General features: G+C 40.4%; 3 protein-coding genes across 9 annotated transcripts in view; 1 reads left to right on the plus strand and 2 right to left on the minus strand.

The window, feature by feature from the left end:
* PGM1 (phosphoglucomutase 1) overlaps positions 1-4,934 on the minus strand; it is a 28,671-nt gene extending 23,737 nt beyond the window's left edge. Inside the window, exon 1 of the mRNA XM_053392188.1 lies at positions 4,575-4,934. Coding sequence (XP_053248163.1) covers positions 4,575-4,820 — 246 coding nt within the window. The 5' untranslated portion in view covers positions 4,821-4,934. The remainder of the gene's footprint in view (positions 1-4,574) is intronic.
* The window catches only part of EFCAB7 (EF-hand calcium binding domain 7), a 50,780-nt gene that overhangs the window by 13,444 nt on the left and 14,978 nt on the right, over positions 1-22,358 (minus strand). For 2 of the 7 annotated variants that reach the window (XM_053392185.1, XM_053392182.1), the window contains 6 exons: positions 22,131-22,264; positions 17,973-18,121; positions 16,964-17,173; positions 14,671-14,778; positions 13,152-13,236; positions 10,864-11,056 (listed from right to left, as the gene is read on the minus strand). In XM_053392185.1, the coding sequence (XP_053248160.1) occupies positions 13,162-13,236; positions 14,671-14,778; positions 16,964-17,173; positions 17,973-18,121; positions 22,131-22,264 (676 nt within the window). In that variant the 3' untranslated portion in view covers positions 10,864-11,056; positions 13,152-13,161. Of the gene's footprint in view, positions 1-6,835; positions 7,621-10,863; positions 11,057-12,050; positions 13,237-14,670; positions 14,779-16,963; positions 17,174-17,666; positions 17,786-17,972; positions 18,122-22,130; positions 22,265-22,358 lie in introns of those variants that run through there. The other 5 variants (XR_008331030.1, XM_053392184.1, XM_053392186.1 and 2 more) reach the window with 5 other exon arrangements.
* ITGB3BP (integrin subunit beta 3 binding protein) overlaps positions 1-22,358 on the plus strand; it is a 78,358-nt gene that overhangs the window by 4,559 nt on the left and 51,441 nt on the right. The gene's annotated exons all lie outside the window — the stretch shown is intronic.

A 22,358-nucleotide genomic window follows, 5' to 3' on the forward strand; every position in this document is an offset into this window, starting at 1 on the left:
TCTTTGCAAGCATAATACCAAAATCTGTGGATTGGCTAGAGGAAAACCATTTCTTTTTAAAAATGTAAAGTTATCCCTACTGCATATTCAGAAATGTGCATGTTTACTCAGATGTATGTTCAATGTAGCTTGAACAGAAATTGCTTCAACACCCATTACAAAATGAAGAAGACTAGGACTCTGTGTGACCTAATTTCTTACTCATCCTTCACCACTTGGCACTGCTATGACATAAGCAGAGGCACTGCCATTGCTCAGTCTTCTGGAAACACGCCATGTTCCCTTAAGGTCCCCTTGGGTATACTTCCAAAATCTGGACAAACCAGCCTTTATATTTAGCTGAAGCCAATCCTAATGCCTGCCCATTTGTGCCCTCCCTTCTTCAAACAGATCTGTATATACACTTCCCCGTGTTCTGAAAACTAATGTTTAAAATTAGTGCTGTGTTGTACTACTAATCCCTTTTCGTCTAAAATATTACTCTTTCCTTTCTAAAAACTTTATTCTAGAACAAGAGTGGGGAACACCCCCTCTCAAAAAAACCCAAAAACCTGTGTAAGGCTGCATTCCCTCAGGGGCAATCTGCCAGGGGTGGACAAAGCCAGTGTTAGAAGCAGGTGGGGCAGCTTTTCCCTACTTTTCACCTACTTTCATCCACCTTCACCCCTCCTTAGTGCTCACATTAAATTAAACCAAAGGTGACATGAAAGCAGACTGCAGTTTGCTGACCCTGTTCTAAAGCTCTAATTCTGAAGGACCTCTACGGTTAAGGAATAACAAGTTTGCTGTAAGATCATTATACATCTGAGGGGGTGATTAAAATTTAAAGGATAGCACCTCACTTTTATGCTGTGGCTTCTTAATAAAATGCTATTGCTTTTGAGTGAGGGAGAAAAAAAGGGGAGGGAGTGAAGTAGCAGAAAGAGAGGAACAGGTGGCCTGCCCAGTTTTCTTTTCTTCTGTGCCCACCACCTATTCAAGCTCTGCCCATCCCTGGTGTACAATTCCCAAATGAATACTGGCAAAGGAATGCAGTTGTTGGCATAGAAAGGGATCACCACGTCTATTGGATCTTCTACAGAAGGGGTGGAGCATATCCGGCCCATGGACTCATCTTGGCCTGCCATAGGATCAAAGTTGGTCTCCAAGCCTGCTTCGCGCAAATCACAGCTACCTGTCCATCAGCTGACATCTGGCAGGGTTCAGCCATGCAGGACTCTGTTTTGCCAGCATGGATTGAATTCTCTGCTCATCAGACATGTAAGCACCACTGACTTAAATGGAACATACTCCCATGTAAGTAGCATACAATTGCAGCCAAAAAGCTATTCATTTTGGTTTAAAATTTCCAAGTGCTAAGCAAACAATGAAGTTCAGCAGAACTAGGAAGCATACCTCCAAAGCTAACAAGGCAATTCACATTGGTTAGGATCTCTTTGATTAGTCCACCGAGGACAGACTAATCATGTGCTATAATTAAGTCAGGCAGAAAAAAACATCCAAAGCACAGGTAATCTTTATCAAGTTTCTTAGGGCAACTTCAAATCTTGCACAGCGGACAATGCACATTATTAAACTTAAATGAATGTCTGTTACATGCATACATTGTGTGTGTGTGTGTGTGTGTGTGTGTGTGTGTGTGTACTCATATTCTGTAAAATAGGGCCACTTTACACCATTTTGGGAAGGTGCATGTATGAAGAGTGGCATATAAATGCCTAAAATAAAAACAACACACAAAACATAAGAATATCCATCTGGATCAGGCCAATGCCCTCTCTTGTCTAACACCCTGTTCTCACAGTGGCCAATTGGATGCCTATGGACAGCCAGCAAGCAGGACCTGAGTGCAGCAGCACACTCCCCACTTATGATACCCAGCAAATGGTATTTAGTGATATACTGCCTCTGACTGTGAAGGTAGAATGTAGCCATTGTGGCAAGCAGCTATTGATAGGCTTGCTACCAAATATTCTGTCAACAGTGAGTTTCTTGCTGAACACACCTGTAGGATCCATGTGCTTCCAAGCCCGTACTTGTGACTTTCAAACTTTGGACTTAAAACATCCTAGGGGAGGGAGCAGCTAACCCCAAGTTGGGTGGGGACTGATCCAACCCCTCCAGTTGGTCTGCCCCTGCTGCCTGCTTCCAGCAATTTTGGCAGTAGTGGCAAGGGGAGTGGGGATGATGTAGATACAACACTGGGGTTGTAGATACAACACTGGAGCTCAGAACAACTATTATTATTATTATTTGTTAGCCACCATATCTTGCCCATGGCATCCATCCACCGATACATTAATACCAAGAGGAAAAAGAAATACATTAAAAACATCCCACCCACTTCTAAAAGGCCACAAAAAAGCCAAAGGCCTTTCCCAGTCAGCAAATCATTCATTTGATGAGCAGAGTAGAGGCAGTAACCCTGGATCAGCTGAGGAGGAGGGGTTGTGTGCCTGTCTGACTACCCACTTTTGACCACACCCATCACTGGCACGAAGCCCCTGAAGGACTAACCAAGGGTTAAAGTGGTCCTCAGACCAAGAAATGGTAATCACTCCTATTCTAAGGGCAGCACCTTAAAAAACATAGTACAAACTCAAATTTTGAGCCCAATCATTTTAAACCTTTGAAAAATTCAACAGACCATTAAGACTATAAATAATGCAAGTACAATAGGTATGTAAAGGGAGACAAGAGCAAATGGAGCACAAATGATAAGAGACTGAGCTACAAAACAGTAAATCTCCAGTTCAAATCCCGCTTCTGTAATGAACTCCTTAGATGGTCTTAGACATGCTACTCTCCTTCAGGCTCAACATTTACAAAAGGGGGGTAATAGGGCTGACTTACTTTAGAGGGTTGTTGTATTGCAACTAGATAACGTATGTGAAACATTTTGAAAGTGCCAAACAAATGTTATTATGTATTCTAGATTGGTTACAGGCATAGCTACACTTTGACTACTAAATGAAATCACCATAGACTAGAAATGCAAACCCTGATTTCCTATCTGGGACTGGGAAACCACAAGGATTGTCAGGGTCTGTGAGGCTGCAATGCATGGCTGGTGAACTTTGCACAGGTTGCTAGGTCTCAGGTTGTGCAGGCTTAAGAAGCTCAGATACTCAGTCTTACAAGTTTTATCCTTCTCCCTTGGAAAGATTACCTTTAAATAGTATTGGGCAATCTATTTACTTTCAAAGGGACAGAAAAACCTACTGATTTATTGCTCATGCCTCATTAGCATTTGTTTGAAATATGTACCTGAAGGATAGTTTCTTTCAATCTATGCTAATCATCATTTTAGTTCCTGGCTGGCGAGAGGCCAGCATTTTCGCTGCTAGGGAAGCGAGGCCTTTTTAGAACCATGCCAAGAGGCCTAGCAATGCACTTGGCATTAAAGCTGCCTTCGGCAGAGGGGGCAGGGGTGGAAATCAAGAGTTTTGAAAAATATAAGAAGTGGACTTTTAACTGTCATGAGGTACATAACCACAAGCAAAAGGTCACGCAAGTGCAAACATATTAAGAGGTAACTTAGGTCCATTTGCAAAGTTCCAAAAATCCTACTTTATTTTAAATTGAGGGTCACCTTTCAAGTGATTTGTTACGAGCTGCACGTACTCCTGCAGCAAAGCAAGAGAAACCATATCTCTAATGCCTGAAAGGTTAAGCTAAATGTCAGAGATTGCCGAGCCTTTTGCAGTAGGCAAGAGGAGTGCCATCACAAACATCCCCCTCTAATGGCAACGGATGTGTGTGTAAAAATAATTAACTTACCTAAGCAGTACCTCAATCCCAACTTGGTCTAACTTTACTGGTGTTTCGTTCTCTGTTAGCAGTCGCTACAGTCACAAGAAACATTTTCATAAGGGGCACTCGGAACATCTTTTTGTCTAGAGCACATCACTTGTGGTTGTCATTAAGGCAACACAAAACGGAAGAGAATGATAAAAAAAAGAACTCTGTAGGCAGGATAATTTTTTCCTTTGAATTTGATACTAGAAATTTGTATTTGTTTTGGGATTTAAGCTTCAGGTGTGGAATTAGTTTTCCCTTCCTACCAACTTAGACAAGGATTTTAAATTCTCCCATGGCTATTTCTCTTGCTTATGACAATGCAATGGCAGTTCCATTCACCAGCAAATCCTGACAACACTCCACTCAAAATAATGGGGAGGGGACGCATAGAAGGAAGATTAGGAAAAATGAAACTTTATAATGATGCATACAGCCACTAGCCTAGTGCACAGAGCCCATCAGAGCGCACAGAACACAACCCAAAGCCTGATTAGCAGGCCCAAAGATGACCAGGAAGCAAGAAGCATGGTTTGTGGTGGCAATGCCTGATCATTTCGTTTTCCCTCGGGGGGCAACGAGTTGTCCTGCGCGCCCAGCTTCATTTCACACGCCAGTGTTGCAGGACAGCCGCGGGGCCCGAGAACCCACGAAGGGAGGGCAGAGGAAGCCCCGAGCTGCGCGCCGAGAGGGAACCTCCGAAGCTCGCCAGTTCCTCCAGCGCGCTTGCCAGGGCGCCTAGAGAGCGAGACCCCCGCGCCTCCGGCCCCCCTTACCCCGTTGGCGGCGGCGATGCGGATGATGAGCTGGATGGCCTCCTTCATGTAGAACCTGCCGTCTCCGCCGACCACCAAGGTGGCCGCCTGCCTCTCGGCGGGGTCGGTGGTGGAGATAATGCTCTGGATGAAATTCTCGGCGTAGTTGGCATTGCCCTGGAACACCTTGACGCGCTTGCGGAGGCCGCTGGTGCCGGGCTTCTGGTCGGGGTAGGCTTTGGTTTTGACGGTCACGATCTTCACCATGGTGCCGAGGGCTGGAGCTGGATCGGGCGGGCGCGCTTGGGGAGCTGGGCTGGCTGCAGGGTGACTCTGCCTTCGCCTCTCTCCGCCTCTAGTAGCAGCGGCGGGGCTGGACTTCTGCAGTCACCTCTCACACCGAGCAGCCAGCTCCGCCCTCTTAAAGCCGCAGGCGCCGGAGATGAGACTCCCCTTCCGGATCGCCCGCCTGCAGCCCCATTCGGCGCTTCCCCTTCCCGGCTGGGTGCTGCGCCGACGAAGCCCGAGCCTGTGCTCACTGATTTCATACTGAAGCAGGTATGGATGTATAAGACGGCAGCAGCCCATAGCCGACAGCAGGAGTACGCACAGATTCGAGACATATTTCATTCATGACTATTTCACTTTGTTCAAACAAAATAAAAAAATCCCTTCCAGCAGCACCTTAGAGACCAACTATGTTTGTTATTGGTATGAGCTTTCGCGTGCATGCACACTTCTTCAGATACCAAAGGATAAATGGACATAAATCTGATATCAGGAATCGCAAGACAGAGAAACCAGTAGAAGACTTCAATCTCCCAGGACATTCTATACAAGATCTCAAAGTAGCTGTCTTATTACAAAAGAATTTCAGAAATAGACTGGAAAGAGAAGTTGCTGAATTGCAACTTATTACCAAACTTAAAACCATGGAGAGACCTGGTCTGAATAGAGACATTGGATTCTTATCTCATTATACATGATAAAGCTATTTTTAGCCATCTCACCCCTTGCTTTTTCCTGTAAGACCAATTGCAGTCGTTAACAGTCAACAGGTTTAGCACACCTATCAGCCAATCACCCATTCCCACCACCCTTCTGAGTAATACCCCTCCCCACCCTCTCACTATATATAAGGGTCTGGTGACTTTTGTTTCAGTGTATCTGAAGAAGTGTGCATGCACGCGAAAGCTCATACCAATAACAAACTTAGTTGGTCTCTAAGGTGCTACTGGAAGGATTTTTTAAATTTTATCATAGACAAAGTCCAAGCTTTTATTTGTCCATCACCTTGCTCTTTGGGGGGCAAAACGGGGTCTTTGAGCTGTACATCAGCACTGCTAACAAATATATAATCATCAACTAGTTCTCTTGCATATGGGTTACCAATCCACCTTCTGCTAGTGATTTTATTTGCTCACCTCCTTAAAAAAAATCATATCTGAAGTATGGTATAATCCCTTCATTCCAGTTTTAACTGTATCAAAGCATGGTTAAGTGTAACAATCCTATATTACTTCCTTGCTTATCTGTCACCACCTCCCTCATCCTCCATAGTGTGCTGAATTTAAGATAGTAAGCTCCTCGGAAAGGGGCCAGCCCCTTTATACATTGAAAAACACCATGTTTACACATACAATGTTAATTATAATCTATTTTATTCAATTAGGCCACAATTTTCAGAGAAGGGAAAATGGCTGGGGGGGGGGGTTAGGTCAATAATAAAGTCAAATGGTTAAAAACAAGGGATTGTAGCCAATGCTAATTTTACTCAGAGCAGACACATTGACATTAATAAGCACAACTTAGGTCCAGGAGTTCCCATGGGTCTACTCTGATTGGACCTTAGTTCGATACAACCCATTTTTATTTTTTTTTAAAAGCTCAACAGATCAAAGCATTCTAAAATAAGCATTGTGTGCCACACAAATTGCTTTTGGAGTTTATAGCTCTGGGTTACTGTACACTGATGAGTTCTGAAGTGGAGCTTCTCAAACTGGTTACACTGAGCAATGTTTCCTGAAGTTGCAGTATCTTGGATACAGGTTTTTTCTGGATTAAAATCAGAAGCAAACTTCACTCCACTTTTTAAAAAGTGATTTCTTCATAATAGAACAATGAGCAGTCAGGTAGAAGATTAAATACTGCATATGCCCCAGTTATTTAAAGTATTTTTACCCTACTTATCAGTGGCAAAAAGGCTCACAGAATGTAATATAAATATAGATATAAATATAAATAATAAGACAATCCTTGTCCCTCAGGAATAAAATAAAAAATGCACAATATAAATGGAAAAAGAATTGGGATGGAAGAGGGGAAATAAGCCATTTTCATAACGGCTACTATTGGTAATGGAATGCTGCACTAAAGAGACTTTAGTCTGACCCTGCAGAGCCAAGTCATATGCTCTTATGGTGATGCTCAATTGTGTGTAGTTTCTCCAGTTTTCTTAGTTTACGAAATGTAGCCACAGATGTAGCCTTCTGTGATGGAAGACTAAGTTGAGTGTGTGAGACAGGGGCTGCTTAACCCTTTCCCCCCAGATATTTCTCACAATCTTATCCAGCTGTTTTACCTTGCAATGGGGGGGGGGGGTTATGGTTAGACAAAAAGAAACATGTACCTGTATTTTTGCCCCTCTGGATGAGAGGGGAGAAAGGAGTTTTGTAATGAAAAAACAATTTTAGCAGGGTTGACCCCTCTCCTTATTTGGCAGCTGACGCTTTGGCAAATGCATTTTATAAAAGAAGAAACTCAGAGAATAAATACTTGGAATAATAATTTCCCCAAATGTGGGCGTTTTTAGACAATTGACAGCTGGGAAAGGTGTTTAATAGTCCTTAGAAGTCTGTGTGTGTCTGCCTAAGCCCTTAGACATTACTTCATGCTCTCACATATGAAACATCTGGTTTGTGCAAAGTGAATGACTGCTTTAATCTAGCTTCAAATAGGCAAGTATTAGAAGAAGAAAAAAACTCCACTTACTGTTCGGATAAAGGTCAGAGTTGCCTCATCTGAAGTCATGTAGAGACCTCTTGCAGGTTCTGCATGATGCTGTAACCTGCAGAGTGTGGCATGAGGATGGAGTTTGGAATTATCTAGCAAAGCATTTATGCATATTGTCATAATTTTATAAAAGTCTTTTTTTTAAAAAAACTTAATACCATCACCGCTTAAAATTAAATAATTCAGCATCCTACAAACCAAAGTATAAGCATGGTTTTGCTAATCCTATTTGACTTTCATGAAACTTTATTTTACTTTAGAACAACAAAAAGCAGTTCGCATTATTTTGCTCTTAAAAATTGGCTTACCAGAAGCTGATGCTTTCAGCTACAGTACAGGGAGGCCCGCACTGACAAGCCCTCTGAAAAGAAGAATTCTGCCTTGTCTTTGGGTTATGTAGATGGTAACTACCAACAATTGTGCTAGATCATGTAGCCTTACTTTATGACGGAAGAGACGTACTTGTTTGGCTTTTTCAGTCCAATATAAAAAGGGAGATGGAAAAATCCATGGATAGTTTGGTTAGATAATGGTCTGGTAACACCAAGGTCACAGGCTCGATTCCTATATGGGACAGCAGCATATTCCTGCATTGCAAGGGGTTGGACTCGATGATCAGGGTCCCTTCCAGCTCTACAGTTCTAAGATTCTGTGTGCGCCGCCATAGACACCATGCATGGCAATATTTGGTAAATGGATGCCTTTATTCATGAGCAGCAAAAGGGATCAGTAGATGTTTGGTGATGGAAAAAATTGCATACACACAAAATCACACTATGCTTGCCCTGATAGAACAATTGCCAAGATTCTTAAGGTATACTGGTACAAGGAAATTTAGGACTTTAAAAATCAGTACCTTGATTTATTATTTTTACTTATCTCTCTATACTCTAGAGGCCTTCCTTATACTTTAGAATACATGGTTCACTTATTATTCCTTGTTTAAACATGTTGTTTTAGCTTCTCTGTTTAAAAATTACTTTCCAAACATGAAGTTTTCATTAGTTCTACAGTTTCATATATATATATATATACACACACACACACACACACAAACACATATATGAGAACAGTTTTAGACAGACTTAAGCAGGCAGTTTCTGCACTCGACCAAGCATGGTTTAAATTTCATAACTGACATTTACTTGCCTAGTATCCTGTTACGGCATAAGAAGCCAGTCTACAAGAGTGGCTGTGATATAAATATAGCTTTTCAAGACTTCTTGCACTTTCTTAGACAAGGTCATATAAATCTGATCTCTTATTTAAATTATAAGCCTGTTTTTAGTAGGCAGTTGTAACATTTCCTCATAGGCGTTTTGAAACTTTTTCAATTCTCCCTTTTGAAATGTGAAAACCAGAACTGTACACAGTACTCCAAGTGCAGTTGCACCAAAGATATGTATTGGCTCGGTTTTTCTCAATTCTTTATCTAATTAACCCTGACATGGTAATCATTTTTTCCATAGGTGTCATACATTGTGTTGCCATTTTCATTGAACTATCCACCGCTGATCCTAGCCAGTAACTGCCAGTTCAAAACTTGAAAACATATACATCAAATTAGGATTTTTTTACCCCAATGTACATCACTTTATACTTGCTTACATTCACTCACATTGGCTATTTTGATGCTCATTCATCCAGTTTGGAAGGCTGCTTCTGGAGCTCCTTTCTGTTCTTACTGTCATAAACAATTTGGGATCGTCAGCAAACTTTGCTACCTTATTGCTCATTCCTAACTCTTGGCCATTTATAAACAAGTTTAAAAACAGCAATCCAAATAATGATCCTGTTCTTATATCCCTTCTTTGTAAGAACTCTCCATTTATTCCTACTCTCTGCTTCCTGTTCTGTAGACACTTACTGGTTCCTAACAGGACCTGTCATTTCCCCTAACTGCTTATGAGTCTTTAACGGACATTGATGCACCAGATAAGCTCAGTATAAACTTAATATTGGATTTGCCTTCCCCATAGCAATGGTCACAACTTTGGCGGAGAAGCCATTGCATGAAATTCTTTAAGTCTAACATCAGGCGGGGGGTGCAGCGGTGCATCAACGCCACCACAGAACAGTGCAATAAGAGGGTACCCCTTAGAGGAGTCTAGCTGGAAGGCTCTGTCCAAAAGCCTAGGTGTATGGCAGATGGGCCACAGAGCTTTCTTCAGTGGCTTGGGAGGGTCATCCGTGTAGACCTGTGTCTTGGGGAGGACCCATTAATCCTAGGCTTGACTATCATGTGCCTGCCCTCCACCAGTCCTCCAATGCCTAAGCCAAATCCAACCTACACCGGGAATCAATAAAGTTGTGGCCTTATTTTAAATTCCAGAACATTGCCCTGTCCAGTTTGTTCAGGGCCACTGCATCAACTGAAATGCCCTCTGTGCACCAGATAAGCTCAATATAAACTTAATATGGCCATTATCTCGGTCGCACTGTTTTCTTCCACCAGAGTCGATGGACAATATGGCGAAGAAGAAAAGACCCTGTATCCACAGGGTGGACATGGTCTTTGAATCCTCTTTGAAATGCCCTCTGTGCACCAGATAAGCTCAATATAAACTTAAAATTGGATTGTGGTGTAAGCTGACAGCCCTTGCTTGAATCAGTATCTGAGCAAGCAAACAGCAGAGCAGTGGGAGCTGAAAGTGTTGGCAGCAGGGGTGCCAACTTGAATAAAATATGGGGGGCAGGTAAAGCCTGCCCTGCATAATAGAACACATGACGGAGTACACACACACCATTATTATTTCCCCTGCACCTGATGTCAAGTGGATGCAGCTTGGCAGAAATAGTCTTGTGGGCTAAATTGGGGCTGGGGAGCCTAATTAGATCTGCAGCTGGAAGTTCCTCACCCCTGGCAAAATAACTTGCTAGTGATAGGGGTAGCAATGTGTAAACTTCCTGTTGGTTATTGGGAGGTTATTGGTTTGTTTTAGTTTTATTATATATTTTGTATTCTCATTTTCTGTTGTGAACCATCCTGGGATCTTTGGATGAAGGGTGGGATACTACACACACACACACACACCATACAATATCTAATGGATATGCTCAAAGTGTTAACATCTCAAAGATCTCTAAAAGGTTAGTTAGACAAGACTTACCTCTTGTAGAACCCATGCTGTTTCTCCTTCAGCAAGACTTATTCTTCCATATGCTTGGCAATCCTAGCTATAACAATGCTTTCCACCAGTTTTCCCATGACAGACATTAATTTCTCTCATGGATGGATGCCCTATGGATCAGCTGATTTGGCAGTTTTTATTTCATCAATGAAGTCTAGAATTTCATCTCTTGTCACCACTGTTTATTTCAGTTCCCAAGATTCCATTTCTTAGAAAGTTAGCTAAAGCACAGGGATCTCTTACATCGTTTGCAGTGAAGATTGAATTCTTTGCATCTATGCAATCTCCTTTTCCTCCTTTAACACGTCTTTGACTCCTTTGTCACCCAACAGCTGAACCGCCTCTCTAGCTGCTTTCCTCCTTTAATGTATTCAATATTATTTATTGTTTATTTTTTTAAAAAAATATTTTTATTAAACAATTTCAACATAACAAATTATCAGTCCAAATAGTCAATTACATTATTCCCCCCCTTTTTTCCTCCCCACCCCTCCCACTCCCCCCCACCAAGGACTTCCCTCAGCTCCCCTGATTTCTTTGCACATATTGTTCTCTGCATGTTATAAAATTGTACATATCCTTGCCTTATCTATCATGTGTTCAACTAATAAATTTGTGGATGTTTATTCAAAACCTGCCAAGGAGTCCAGATCATTTTGTTGTCTTTTTAGGTCATTTGTAAAATTATTTATTGTTGATCTTAATGCTTTAATGATGTGCTCCTTGAATTATTAATTTGCATCTTGGATTGACTGCCTGATACTGTGTGTGTGTGTGTGTGTGTGTGTGTGTGGCAAAGTTTGCCTTCCTGCATTCCTATATTACTCTTGGGCCAAGTATTGCCACCCACAGGAATTCCATGAAGGAGTCTGCCCTATGGGGATTTCTAGTTTGCTTGACTAAACATCACTGAGGTACAGAGCAACACCACCTCCAGTGTGCCCTTCCCTATCCACTGTATAGTGTTCATATCTCATACAATGCCTACCACATTTCCATTGTGCTCTCTGTATCCATGCTCTCCTTTAAAACCAAGCACTCCAGTCCATCCATCTTTATTCTAGCCAATCTCTAGCATGAGCATATAAACACCTATGCCAGCTCTCTTTTTCCAAATGCCTCTGGCACATGCGTTTCACCGTATGGCATTTGGTATCATCCTCTCACATTTTGACAATCAAACATTTTCACCCACATCTCTTAGGGATGTTTTATCCTGAGCCAATACTTCTCAGCTCCTGTTGGCTTTCCCCAATCAGTTCAAAAGTCACTTTGCTACTTCTTTAGTTTAAGCACCAACAGTCTGGTCCCACCCTGAATGGAGGTACTCTTTTGAATGGAGGGGAAGAACTGATAAAAGTGCACACAGCCTGGTTTATTACAGCTCAGGTGAGCAAGCTTATGCCAGTTTACAATTCTCATACTCCAAATGGGTTAAACTCAGTTTCTTTACTTGGTCTTAACCCTCCACCACCCAATCCAATTTACAGCAAGGAATAGAGCTTGGAAAAAGCAACTTCATATATATATATATATTCCACATATTAAGGCTGTCATAAAAATAGTCATGCTAAATATTGCTTATTGTTGTATTAATTCTCACCATCCTAAGCCAGAACAAATAAAATGTTTTCACATTGCTTCCAAAAGATGGCAAACTCAGGTTTTGGCTACTCTTCAAAAATTTAAGTTAATTTTTGTGGATGAGCCATTGCAAATATTGCTCTGTAAATTCATTCTATGTACTCCTCACACGCTTGCCATAATCAACTGGACCCTCTTGGTATATCTTAGACATTGTGATATGAGGGGTTAATATTTAAAATATCATGGATTTTAGCTATCAAGGGCTCTGTAGGCCAAGTCCATTACCTGCAGGAAGGATAACACAGACAATGGATGCTACAGACAATGCACTGATTGTATTATTCACAAGGCTGAGAATAAGGTGGACCTGCTCGTAATAGAACAGGTGCAGTTTCTGCAGAGTCTTCATGACCAGTTGTACACAAACATGCAGCAATAGTACAGGTTTAAGATTATGAATGCATGATTGACCATTTCAGACCCAAATCCCAGATAAAAGACCACAGCCAGCTTTGAAATCACAGAAAGCTGCAGTTTTGAAAGTGGAGCGAAGAAACTTTGATGTGAGGCATCATCTTCATATTGCACTCTGATGTTTGTCTTTATGCACAGAAATGTCTAGGAATATTAGAACGTGTTTTTTGGATCAGGCCACCTCTGTTAAGTCCCCTGCTTATGTATGAAACTGTACAGAAAGGCAAAGGCTGAAGATTTGTGATAGATTCTTGAAAAGATAACCACAATAATCCAAAATGAGGAACAGATTCTTGGTTTTAAAAATGATGAGATAAATCAAGCCATCCATGTATCAACGTGTAGTGCAAGACTGAATCTTTTCTACAAGGACCAAGAGAATGCCATTTCCTACCTATGATAGCTTAAGGCAAGATAGAATAAACACAGCTGTATATCCATTCTTCTTGCTCATTCTGTGGCATCACATGCTGACAGACCTGCATACAAAAAGCAGAAAAAGGAAATAACAATTTCAAGAGAAAAATGATTTGTATTGTGCAAGGACTATGGAAAGTGTCAATAGTTACCTAGGATATATTAACACACACACACCATTTATTTTTCTTGATTTGAATGTTTATCCCACACTTCCCCTGTAACTAGTTATAGAATTACATCTATGTTTTGCCTTTAGTAAATACGCTAGAGATTTACCTCTAGAATTCTACATAATTACCATATTTTTGAGGAAGCATTGGGAACTGCTGGGGGGAGAAGGAAATCAGCAAAAATCACCCCATCCCTCCATTAGTGACACTTCCAACTAGAGCAAAAGCACAAGGAAGACCAAGTGGATTCCACCCACTGAGGATTACTGGCCAAGCATCCTTTCCCTCCATTATTACACATTGTGAAAACCCTGATCTACTATTGTGAAAAAGCCTAGACTTTTGGTTAATGAAAAGCATGAGAAACATAACTGTTCTACAATATGTGACAAGCCATTCAAAATATACCTCTGTGGCTGCAATGTGTGAAATGGCGGGCTGTGCACTGCATGCTGCCTCAATGCTCATATGCATGTATTTAAGTGGATGTGCACTATGGGTAATATGCATTCATTCCCACAAAGTGACTGAACTCTAGTGACTCCGTGAAGGCAGTGAAAGTCTGAAAAATGAGTCTGGCAACTTGTGCTAACAAAATTTCAAAAAGGGAACCCTCAAGGCAAAAACAGAGAGAATGCTTTATCAAGTATAGTTACCAAAAACTCAGTACTATACCTGGGAACTAGTGACAGCTGGGTCATATGTAATAGGGAAACAGAACAGAAAAAGGCACAGGCATGGACACTAGAGGCAGTTTCTCCATCAGCTGTTCTTGTACCAAAACATCCACATTTAGAGAACAGTTTGGGGGTTTACTCTGGAGAGCTGTTCACTGGGGCAAACACTGAAAATTGTTATTGTGAGATCCATGTGTATAACTCTAGATCTAAGATGTGGTGAAATGAAGTTTATCCTGTACTTGAAAGCATTGTGCAAACTTGTAGAATAGGAAAACAAATCTATCAACAGCATGAAATAAATACTGTACACATTTGGCTATGATGAATGCCAATACCCAGCCATGGACACAAAATGTATTTTCAAAGTCTAGCTTATCACGTGGTCTAGACTTTCCTAAAAATTGACACTTTTTCTTTTCACGTGTTCAAGTCTGTAAGAAAATGTTTTTAAAGAACAGGACATAAATGGTTGTGTATAACGTTTTGTTTACAGCGTATTACTGCACAGCTTTAAACAGCATGAGTTTTGTCCCTGGTTTGTTTGTGGTATTGTTTTATTACATTTGCTGTTTTAAGCTGCCCTTTGGACCCTGACAATTCAAAAGGCAGAATATACATATCTTAAATAAATAGATGCAATTACCATCATGGAGTTGGATGCTACTTCAATGGCAAAAGTGTTGAGTCCTCTATTACTGACACAGTTTCTACTTTGCTCATTGTTGAGGTGAATTACTGTTTTGCTTTCAGACTGTTAAGAGAAAAGCAACTTTAGCATAAACACATTTAGAGCAGTATCAATCCATGGGATTAATATTAATGACACTACAAGAAAAAGCAAGACCATTAAGAAATTATCTAAATACTGTCCATTGAAAAGATCATAAACCTAGTATTAGCTATGGGAGTTCTGCTTTTAACTCAATCTATACAGGGCAGTGATTTTCAACCCCCTTGAGGCCCAGGACCCATCTTTAAATTCAACCAGCAATATCAGATCAACTTATTTTTGTTTTGCTTCTTAAAAATTGTGTGTGGCTTTTTATGTCCCTATCTCTAGCCTTAAAAAACCCAGTAAGAAAAATAAAATAGTGGTTTTGACAGTGGTTTGTTCCAGTTGTGTCATGGTCTATCACCAGCAGTTCAGTACTCCCAAAGGCTGGTTTGGGAGTAGACTGTCCAAGGAGATCATGAATGTTTGTGAATGTCATTATTGTGTCTATAGGCCAATAATTCTCAGGCTCCAGGGCTTATTAGTGGGCATCTGTGTATTTTTAGGTGTTTTGAAGAGATAGAAACTCACTGCAACAACTTAAGAGGAAAGCAAAGTTGAACTTTAAATTAAAAGTTGCTTGGTTCCTCAGTAGTGCCATGGCTGAAACAGAAATATCCAGGCATTAAACCATGTCATGCAGGGCAACCTGCATGGTGGTCATAATGGCCCTGAATAACCAACAAGCATTATTATTATCATCATCAATATTGTTTGTTACATTTATTTCCTACCTTCCCTTCAAGGAGCTGAGGACAGCATACATGGTTATCCCCCACTCCATTTTCTACATATGTTCTTCACATCAACAGATTTAAAATAAAAAATGGACCAGATTTATAGCCTAAGGTGGGATTGTTGGCAACTAAGTGGTTAAAGCTGTTGTAGAGGGAAATATAGACAAGAGGACCTTTGTTATTTGGACTACTCGGGTTTACAGTAAATGGACTGCCATTTGGTATAGCATGTTTTAGTAAACAAAGTGCTTAGAAATATTTTATTATGGTAAGCATATTTTATCGTACACACAAGGTCCTTAAAGTTCATTTGCAAAGAACACTACAGAAAGTTTGGTCTATTTGCTTTTCTCTGTTACTGAGCTAATGTGATATGGATTAGCCTGGATAAATAATTAAGTATAGAGTACACTGAAGACTAGCTGTTTGCCATTTTCCTTTTTTATTTCTTAATATTTCATTGCTTATTTGGAATGGAATTTGTCGGGAATAAAATGTTTCACTAATATGGATACTGAATATATGAAAACTTGCAATAAGTTGAAATAAACCTAGTAAAGATAAATTGCAAAATATACAGTGGAAATGCCCAATATACCAACTTTTCTAGTTCCTGAATATATACACAGAAATCAGGAAGGAGAAATGAAGAGTGTTCATTAGGCCGATTCACGTGATCCATTTGATCCTTAAATTCAAACCGCTTCCCTTTCTTTGCTGTAAACCTAGTATAAATCTGGATATGGTGAACTGGTCATTAGGCAGGCTCCCCACCACCCAAGTCCAGGTTGACAGCATGGTGACAACAATCATCATAGGGGAAAGCCTATCACAGGTTTGCTGACAATCTAGGCTACAAGTGGGGAACTTACCCTGCATCCTACCCAACTTTGAGATGTAGCTGGGGTCAATCACCTGACAACATTAAGATGTCAGGCAACAACTTGAGAAGAGATCACCTATGAAATCCATTTACAAGTGGTTTCAATAACAAGCTGTTCTGCAAAGGGACTTCCGATTGATGCCTCTCTGGGCCCATCAGGTGACTGGAGCTGATTAGTAAACAGGCAAGAACACCCAGTTGTCTCCACTGGAGTGCCCATGCAGCTCTGACCTTGCCATCACCTTGCCCCACCTTTATCCTGTAAACAGCAGTGACACAGTCAGGAAGGCAGCAACATAGCACTGTCCCTCTGAGCCAGTCACACCTCATTTCCTGGCTTTGCTTGGTCAGAATTTACTGCTTACTGCATGTCTGGCTTCAACGTGAGAGTCCAGCTCAAGTCATTGACAACAAAGACCCTGAACTAGAAGGGTTAGATTGGTCCCAGTCTGACTGTGATAAGCAAATGGTAAAAATACAAAAAGAATTTGTAAGGAAATGCTTATGTAAGGGCTGTTCCTGTTATATATATTTCATACAATACCTTGTTTCCAATAACAGATGTGATCCGTGTATCACTTTTATAAGTGTAAATAACTATATTTTCACTGGCATCCATCGGCTTAGCGTCTCCTTTATTAGCCACACTCATACAAATGGCTGTCTTAAGTTGCTCACCACCTGCTTCCAGACAAACAGGTTGAATCCTGGGTTTGCATTTTTCTGCATAGACGCGAATGGAAAAGGGGCATGCCTATAAAGAGTGAGGGGGGGGGACATTTGTTATATCTATCATTGTAGATATCATATTTTGATCCATTCAATGAAACCAAATTTAAATTTTTGGGTAGGGGAACCTGAAAATGACCTTAGACCTGTTCTATTTGATGACCTAAAACTGCAAGATAGGCACAACAGTTGGTTTTAAAAGCCTTGAATGCTCCTTCCCTGGTTAGCTATGATTGTGACAATGCTACATAATGCTCTGCTACAGTTAATGCTAACAATGGAGCAGGGAGCAGCCAGTGCTCCCCTGATGACTGAAATGGACCGTTATCTTATTTTCAAGCTATAACTGGGGACTACTTATCCTTACATGGCCATGGACAATATCTGAAGAGGTAGCAAATGCATATGCATGCCAGAGAATATTCTGAGCTTCAATTTTTGCTTCATCTGAAAAGCTGCTTTGCCTCTTTGGCCAAAGGAACTGCTGCAGCAAGAACCACCACCAATTGCCAGCTGCACTGTTTTTGGATTCCATTCCATATTGTCAGTCTCATTAGTCCCTTTTACCTGCTGGACTGCAGAAAGTTTTGGATACTTTCCCTTTGGATAACAGATGTGATGCCTTTACTTTGGGTTTCTATATGACACATAAACTATTAATTAATTTGGGGTCCCTCCCAACTCTACAATTCTATGATTCTATGATAACATGCAAAGCTTGAAGCACATACTTACATTACGACTTTGTAACTGGTTCAACTTAAGATCAGCAAAATTGCACATTGTGGCTACTTCCCCCTCACCTTGCCCAACATTGATCATACCTCAGTCAATTCCAATGCTTTGTTGTAGCCCATTGACCGCAAAGTCATCCAGAGACTGCTAAGATCCCTGCCTTGTTGACTGGCTTCCATGAGATTCAGATCCATAAATCCCTGTCTTGTGAGTTCATTGCTCTTCATATCAAAATTCTCTAAGAAAACATAAGGCAAATATTTTCACAGGCTACAGTGGAAACGATCAAAATTGCCTGTATTCAGGAGAAACAAACATTGGATTCCATCCCTTGGCCCTTCCCACCCCTCTTTTCATTTTGTTGTTTGCCACACTTGCTCCTCTCTTACTTCCTTTGTTCACATTGCCTCCTACTCTAAGCTCCTTTAGGCAGGCCTGTGTCTTTTTGATTTGTGAAACTCTGTGAAGAACCGGCACTTTGATGGCAATGTTTGCATCAGCGGTGGAGAACCTATGGCCCTCCTAATGTTGTTGGACTGCAACTCCCATCATCCCCAGCCGTCAAGGAAATAATAAGGGAAGACAGGAGCTGTCGTATATACCAGATTCCCCAGTCCTGGTATATATGTCAGTAATTATAAAGGTTTGATTTTGCATCCTTGTGTTTCAGAAAATTTGTTATGAAATGTATACATGACAAAGTTATTTATTTGGCTTCACGGAAAACTCAACATGCAAGAAATGACAAATTAAATGAGTTTCTCTTGAAATTATTTGAGGCAGTGGGTGGAGTTTTATCAGCAAATCAATAAAAACCTTGGCCACAAATTGTGGTTCGTTGTAAGGTCAAGCAGGGAAGAGCAAATTGGCCAAGATGGGCATATTCATGGTAAACTATTAACTATGATATACTGTGATGCATGAAAGAGGCTAATGGCCAATCCCCATTTTTGGAAACAGCAACCTAGATCAGTAGTAACCTAGATTTCTTCAGCAACAAGAATAAACACAATATTGGCTTTTAAATCAATGGAAGACAAGGTATTGCAAAGTAAATGAAAACAGTATATAAACAATGTCTACAGTCTTCTGCAGTGTATAATTGTGGAGGGGGAACCAAGCGGCAATCCTTGGTATGAGAATTGGATTGATATAAGAATGCCACTATATTTGCATCTATGAAATTATCATTCACTTTCATCACTGAGAGAGGCTTTTATGTTATGGATGCTGTGAGCTCATATCTTAGATAAGTTTGATTTTTGAAAAGTAATATGGTTCCAATAATATTCAGCAAATTCTTCTAGCAAATTCTTGCTAGAAAACCAGGTCATCAAGCAAATACAAAATTAAAATGTTCTTAAAGCACAGAATATTTAAAAATGGATTTCTCATCTTCATTACAATGCTAATTCTTTACTATGTATTATTTAAAAGAGATTACCAAATGAATAAATCTAAGGGTTCAGGTGCTATTATAAACTGCTTGAACTTTGTTCTCAAGATTTATGAGGTTCATCTGAACCCTCCAGCTGATTAATTGCCAAGTAATCTATTCACAGCTTTTGCTGTTGCTTCCTTTTGACGGGCCGGCTAATGTCTTCTAAGTATTGTTGCTGTGTTTGTTCCAGAAAATGTAAGAATTAATGAGAAAGGGATATACATTCCCTTGTTCTCTGACTTGTGTCCCCTACTCTCAAATATATAAGAAACCAAATGCACAAAATGCAAAGCCAAAGCTGAGAACTTTATGTCTGCCCAAAGGCTTGGGCATGTCCAGTGAGATTTTTATAATTCCCTTCTTTGAGCAACAGATTTTGAGATCTTCATGGAAGTCCCCTCAATTTCAATTTCCCTTGGGCATATGGAATTAGTCACATGGTCCTTTGGACTGAAGCCATCATATAAAGGATGTCTGAATTTGTGTTCCTTAATGAAAACATAAAAAGCTCTAAAGATTTTACAGAGTAATATGAAACAGGATCTGTCAAATGCTGAATATTTTAGCCGGAATTAACAAAGCACCGCAGCCTTTAAAATGTCTATTTAAGCTGTTGCAAGCCTACTGGTACACCTCATTAATTCCAGTTTCTATTTTGTGCTGTAATAATAACGAAGTTTCTCATAAGCATTAATGAATTTACCTTCATATCATCCATGTGCGAGATCATTTATTCTTAGCATGCAATTCCTAATTTGTGATACTGAAGGCCAAATAAGAAGTGACAATAAACTGAACTATGTCTGTGGATTATGAATAGTTGAATGCTTAGATGAAAGTCTCAGAAGGCATGCACAGTCATAGTTTTATCAAACGTATTTACAATCTAAAAATTCAAAACTGAGAACATACAGCACTCTGGATGAGTAAGGGCTAATTCAATTCTCTTCCATGTCAGGAAATGCAATTCCTGCCATGCATGAACTCATTACGCACTTCCCAACAATAAGGAGAATGAGGTGGCATGCATTTGTGCACACATGCTGAACAGACATAGTTTTCAATGTGGTTACGTGAACCTCCTGAAGTTTTATTTGCAATGAAATATATCTACATATACAGGAACATTTATGCAGCCAGATTTTTCCAAAGGCGTGAACACGTTATAAAACTTTTTTAAAAAATGCAATTGACATGAATGAATGATTATTATGATGACCAAGCAGCCAGCATAACATGGGCCCTTTCATGCAAACACAAATCTATTCTGTCTCCCTTCCCCCTCTGAGTGCCAATATCTCAATATTCTTTTTTATGTAATAGAACCTGTATAGCTCATTTGGTTAGAGCACAGGGCTGCTAATGCCAAGGTTGCAGGTTCGATTCCTACATGGGACAGCTGCATTGCAGAGGGTCCCTTCAAACTCTACAATTCTATGATTTTTCCACCCATTTTCTTTCTAAAAGTGGAAGATACTTCAGCGCTGGATTTCAAAACATGGTCGACACTAGTAGCAGGACATTTATGTGGAGGAGGATGGTAGGTTATATGAACTCTCATTTTAACATGGAAAGCGCTGCCTGTATACCAGTCTAGAAGTAATTTAAAATAAAACAAGCTTTACAAAATAATGCAGGAAATGTGCTGGGAAGTATTTTGGTGAAGTCATGGACGTTAATCAATTGGTGCCTGTGACACAAAACCATATTTCTCCAGAGTCTGGAGTGGTGGCACAACAGATTTGACTCTTACCTTTGTACAGTAGACTACATTCCAGCCATGCAAAAGTAAGAGGCTTATTCTCTCTCTCTCTCTCTCTCTCTCTCTCTCTCTCTCTCTCTCTCCCCATTCATACAAGCAAGGGGCATCATCACAATTCAAGCCAAACAACAACAGTTGAGGAGGGTGCAAAACAAAGTCAGTAAGGGGGTGTGATCTATGAAGGAAGCAAGGTCTGAGGAGTCTGAGGGCCACATTTGGTCCCTGGGCCTGTGCTTTTCTACTCCTGCTCTGCACTGTAGAATATGTGCAGGAAAACATCACATTTTCCCATTAACAAAATATTGCTGCTTGAATGCTGGGGAAATGAAAAAGAAACATTACCTTAGGGCAAAGACATTTAGATCCCCTGCAACAAATGAATAACAACTGTACATTTACTGTGCAATAAAATGACCATCTGGAATGCCCCCCACATCTGACATGAGACTTACCGAAGCTGCAAGAGTAGAAGCCATGAGGAGATAAAGCAGTGGAGGGTTTGCCCCCTTTTTTTGTTATTCTCCAACATAACCCCCTATTAGGGACATCTTACAGTCTGACCTCAGGCAAGAGCAAAATAAAGCAAAAGGAAATGGGAGAGCTAGCAGGGAGACTGAAAATGACAGTCAGGGGACTGAAGGAGCTGCCTTTGATATTACAGAGATGCACACTAAAAGAAGAAAGAGGAAAGAAATGAATTTATGAAGTAATAGAAAGACCTCGTAACAACAGCACAAAACAATAAGGGAGGGGGGAGATGACAAAGCAATATATGTCACACAGAGCTTAAGATGCTGAATTCTATGGTATATTTTCATTAGAAAAATAACGTTGCCCGTGAATACACCCAAACTACATTAACAGTTAGCGAACTATATTGTTCCTTCCATGTAGCCTCATGCTAATGAACTGTGAATCTATGTAATCAGCATTTCTATTTAATCATATGATTATCTGAATAATATTGCCAAAGGCATTCAGATAGATGACGCTGCACTTGGGCATAGAGAGGTTAAATTTGCATATAGATAATTTCAGTGTTACCTTTGCATACGGCCCAAGCTTCTTCATCACACTTTTCTCCACTAGTTCTCATTTCAAAGAAGTTGTTCTCTTCCAGGCTGAGAAAGCCATTCCCATCCAAATCAATCATTTCAAATATTTCTGATAAGGCTGCTCTGAAAGGTTGAAGAGAAAAAGCAGCTCAACAGATTGTCTGCTTCCTTCATTTCATCCCTTGGACTCACTCATCAGTTCATTTCAGAAGATGGA

This window comes from Podarcis raffonei, chromosome 6, assembly GCF_027172205.1.
Source record: "Podarcis raffonei isolate rPodRaf1 chromosome 6, rPodRaf1.pri, whole genome shotgun sequence".
Taxonomy (NCBI): domain Eukaryota; kingdom Metazoa; phylum Chordata; class Lepidosauria; order Squamata; family Lacertidae; genus Podarcis; species Podarcis raffonei.